This window comes from Morone saxatilis, unplaced genomic scaffold (genome assembly GCF_004916995.1).
Source record: "Morone saxatilis isolate NCDOM2014 unplaced genomic scaffold, NCSU_SB_2.0 Contig15, whole genome shotgun sequence".
Lineage (NCBI taxonomy): Eukaryota > Metazoa > Chordata > Actinopteri > Moronidae > Morone > Morone saxatilis.
Genome location: NW_023339707.1, coordinates 26,127 through 30,676, shown reverse-complemented (window position 1 = coordinate 30,676; position 4,550 = coordinate 26,127). Strand labels below are relative to the sequence as shown.

The window sequence follows — 4,550 nt, the reverse complement described above, 5'->3', positions numbered from 1 at the left end:
ATTCTGCCAGGGTATGTAAACTTAGGAGAACAACTGTATGTAGGTATGAATGGAAATTAGGCTGGATCTCACTGCTTTTCATGGCAAGACACACCCTGTATAGCATTCAGTTAGTAGTAGTTTGTGCCTTAATCTAACCAAAATGCGACCAGGTCCTGTGGTTAATCCATTCATTCACTGCTACTTTCTTTGAGGAGCTTGCCATTGGCACAATTTATACTATGTATACAGTTTTTTGTAAGCTCTTTGCACATCTCCTGATGACCATGGGTGCCTGACTAATCTTAACACTTGAATGCTTGGCAAGAAAAGCAATGAGATTCATAATTAGGTGGAACAAAGACACCATGTTCAAGATATATCACATGGTAGGCCGCAGAAAATGTAACAGATGAAGTGACATGTTGTTGTATACACAAAAAGCCACTGAAATCAAGCCATACTGACGTCCTGCTAAGAATGTACTGATCTGCTCCAGAGCTTCATAGACAGCCGTCTTGCTGTTGTAGGTCAGGTGGGCTCTCTCCAACAGCTCATAGATGAAGCTGAAACAGATGTAGAAGGACAAAGAGACTGTTTGAAAATCTGTATTGCAAGTGCAAGTCAAAAGGAAGATATCCACTAGAGTATTATTGTGAGATTAATACGTTTTGTATACTGTATATGTTTAATATGTAGCATAACATTTAGAGTTTTGTTGATTTTGATTCCACTGTTGTTTTTTTGTACCAGCAGCTGATCCCAGTGACAGGGGTCAACGACAAGGTTTGCTACAAATTGGCCCTAGTGCACAAGGGAGCCTCCCCTGTGCTTTCAGACCACAGAAGCTTCTCCACCAAATTAGCTCTTGTTCTTGGACCAGTTCCGTTTAGGATTCTTGGAACCTTGGTGTTATGTAGCAAATTAGCCTATGTTTCCACCAGGAACCATTGTAATCAAGGTCACGCCTGCTTTGGTTCCCAAGGAAAAAACGGCTACTTTTAGGATTACGAACCAATTTATTTTTAGTTGAAATGCTCCGAATGGTTCAAAACTAGGCTGGTTTCCTGTTGGAGGCTGTCCACATATCCAGCTGCCTGTAGAACTCCACTCCATACCCAAACATCCCTCAAATAGAAAGAGATAATATACACAATAACAGTGCAATTCAAATCTGTATTTACCATAGAGTTTGTTTTTTAAATTAAATATTAAATGTGAAATTTCGTACTTTATTTTATGTCCTATTTTACATATAGCCTATGACTTTCTGTTTAGGGTTCTGTATGAAGAATTTAGAGGCAGGCTCAGGGGGACGAACCAAACACTGGCTCTATATATGGCAATACATGATTTATGCACATTTCGCAGCCACCCTAGTTTCTCCTTCTTTTTGCACATGGAAGGGGAGGGTGAGGCAACACCACTAGATGCCTCTAAATCCTATACACTGGACCTTTAAATGCAATACTGATTTCAGGTGAAATCACCAGCCTTATTTCAGTACTTGACAGTTGATACAACAAAAGTCAATTGGCACCAACAAATACTGGAGGAGCCCTAGTCTTACGAGGCATATAAATCAAGGTGTGAATGTGCGTGGTATCTTGCATTTGGGAAGTAGTTCTGAGACTGAGAGTTTGTGCAAATTCTTATCATGGTATTGCATGTCATGGCAATCTAACCAGTCAATATCTTGATGTCCACTGAGACAATGCTGTACTTGAAACTGTTAGTAGAGCAAAAATGTTGCAATCCGCTTACTATCTACTACCACACTTTCACGTACATTCCAGGTTTCGTGATGCCTTTGTCACTTGGAACATCATAAGAATCGATGACAGCTTCCAGATCCAGCAGTATCTCTGTCAAAGCAGACAGTTAAAAATTAAAAAACCCACAGAGCATGGTAAATGGCCGAAACTAGTTTATGAGATAATCCTGGGAGACACTCAAATCTTATCTTCTTTATACCTTTAAGAATACTTACGTTTGATTCTAGCAATGGTGGCTATGTCCATTTTTAAACCTGAAACAAAAGTAATTACCAGTTGAAATTTAAAAAGTGCATATATAGAGTTGTTAAATTTTGTCTCAATCAAATGCAATATAATTTCCCCATGTGTGCAACCTCAGTGGTTGAGACAATTAAGTATTCGGACCAGAGTTGAGGGATTCTACATTGAAGTCCTCAGTGGCAGAGTCTCCATGGCTGACATCTTTAGCCTTCTCCACCAGCAGCCTGTCCACAGCATTAACGGCTGAAGCTACATCATAGAGACTCAGGTCAAATGATGTTGATTCTTCACATGTCTTCTCCTGCAGACAGCAGAAGCATCATATGATGGGATATTCTGCACTCTATTAGACCTTTAGAACTTTACTACCACATGCAAGACCACAGTCATGTCTGTCTTCAGGATCCTGAATCTGTAGTCAGGCTGAAGTCTGCAACTTTCATCAAAAATAAACACTACATCATGTTATTTTTGTGGTTTGCATTTCCACTGATGAAAATGTGCATAAAGTCATGCCCACTTTATAGTGTGTATATATATATATATATGTGTGTGTATGTTTATGTGTGTGTATTCATAAATGTAAATATATATAAAATAAATGTATCCTTACATAATTTTCAATGCAAATTATAACACAGAGAGCAAGTATGTCAGGACAGAGTTTTACCACATTGTGAGCTTCATCAAAGATGACCACAGCTCCGTTTAGCTCAATATTGTGAGCCCTGCGGCTCTGTGGAACAAGGGGAGACAACAGAATACCAGCATTTATTTGGATATGTAATGACGTAATGATGTAAAAGCAAATCTATACAATATTGTTATTGATGCTGATACATAGCACTCTAAGGATCTATTTTGGGACAAAATCACTGTGTAGGATTTAGTGCGATCTAGCGCTAAAGTTGCAGACTGCAATTATGGATATTAAACAGTTTCCAACCACAACTTAGCTACAACTCGGCGAAGTCTAAGGTAATCATCGCAGAACGTTTATTTTGTCTGTGTCTATTGGAAAAACAATAAACACAATGGCATGCAATTCTGAAATAATGCACTTGTCTTTCATTATTTCCCATGCCATAAAGACATTTGAGCCAAAACATTTGTTTTTTCATTTAGAACTTTTCATTACTTCAACTTTTAGTACAAAGGCAGGAAATAAGCTCTCCCACCTCATTTAAAGCAATCTGACATCAGTGAGTCAGCTCACCTTTGGATCCAGCAGGTAGTTGTACGGCATAAAAATGACATCTGCTTGCTGTTTCAATGAACGGGAGAGGTAGTAAGGACAGACCCTGCAGAAAAATTTTTCAGCTTTGAATTGAAATGTACAAACTGCTAAGACTCATTTCACTATTTCTGAGGGGAAATGTGTCTTTAACAACAAAGCTGCAGCACAAAAGGACATTATAACGTTATAGTTTCTAGAGCGTCACCAGAAATGTTTACAACAGCAAAGTAAGAATGGGCTTCAGGAAATTGTAATTGCAATACTTTCAATATTTTCTTTGATTTAATAATCCAAATGACCAATTGAAAAAATGATTGCCAGATTATTCTTAAAAAATATATATATTTAGTTCAGCTCTATTCAATTTTATTTGTATACCACCAACTCAGCAACAACTATACTAGTAGAGATGACTGAGCTTGGCTCCACTTAATAAGACATGAGCTCCCCTGAAAAACATGATTAAGGAAATTTTCGGGTGAGTCTCTGAAATATTGACAATAGTTATTTTTGCCATATATTTATATATTTCTGTATCTTTATCATCATAGAACATACATAAATGTAGGCTAGTATTCATCTATGATTTATGCATCAGGGTAATTCATCACTAATTATTATAAACTTCACACTGTAGCTCAAAGATCAGAAAAAAAAAAAAAAAAAACTTCATTAGTTCTAAATCGCAATTATTTCCTGAAAAAAGGGAGCTCCCCTAAAAGCCATGGTAAAGTTTACACACTGTTGGTTAAACACAATGCACCAGCTTTTCATTTTACTTCAGGACAGTGATTTGTTAGTAAATCCACCTCTGTTTGTTTCCAAATTTGACTAAGTCTTCCACATCAAGGATGGAATTCGCCAAGTCTTTGTCAGTGCTCTGCCCTAAAGAAGAAAAGATAAAAATTAAGACTTGTACAAGAGGATACAAGTAGCATTTAACATGGTGACGGCATGGTGAAAACCTATGCAGGAGACAAGGAGTCTGTGGATGCTAATACAGCTAGCGCAAGCAAAAAGACAGATATTAAACATTTTCCAGTCAATTTAGCTACAAGGTTTTTGTCTATTGGAAAATTATAAAAACATAATGACATGTAATTCTGAAATGATACATTTGTCTTCAATTTTTTTTACCTTGCCATAAAGAAAAAAAATACTTGGAATCCCTGTATGTATTTGAAGGTAAGCAATGTCACTTTTATAGCATTGGCTTATTAGGGACCGAGCCAGTAGGTGGCGCTACTATTAAGAAAAGTAGGTTTAGGCTAATAACTCCCGCATCGTTTGTCTCACATTCAAAAACCTTATATCCA

The 4,550-nt window shown here is 37.3% G+C and overlaps 1 protein-coding gene across 1 annotated transcript in view; it reads right to left on the bottom strand.

Annotated features, from left to right (window-relative positions):
* Positions 1 to 4,116, bottom strand: part of rtel1 (regulator of telomere elongation helicase 1) — a 22,293-nt gene extending 18,177 nt beyond the window's left edge. Inside the window, exons 1-7 of the mRNA XM_035657409.1 lie at positions 4,044 to 4,116; positions 3,214 to 3,298; positions 2,668 to 2,733; positions 2,142 to 2,298; positions 1,970 to 2,008; positions 1,769 to 1,844; positions 448 to 545 (exon numbers count right to left, since the gene is read on the bottom strand). Of these exons, the coding sequence (XP_035513302.1) occupies positions 448 to 545; positions 1,769 to 1,844; positions 1,970 to 2,008; positions 2,142 to 2,298; positions 2,668 to 2,733; positions 3,214 to 3,243 (466 nt within the window). The 5' untranslated portion in view covers positions 3,244 to 3,298; positions 4,044 to 4,116. The remainder of the gene's footprint in view (positions 1 to 447; positions 546 to 1,768; positions 1,845 to 1,969; positions 2,009 to 2,141; positions 2,299 to 2,667; positions 2,734 to 3,213; positions 3,299 to 4,043) is intronic.
* Positions 4,117 to 4,550: the final 434 nt, after the last annotated feature.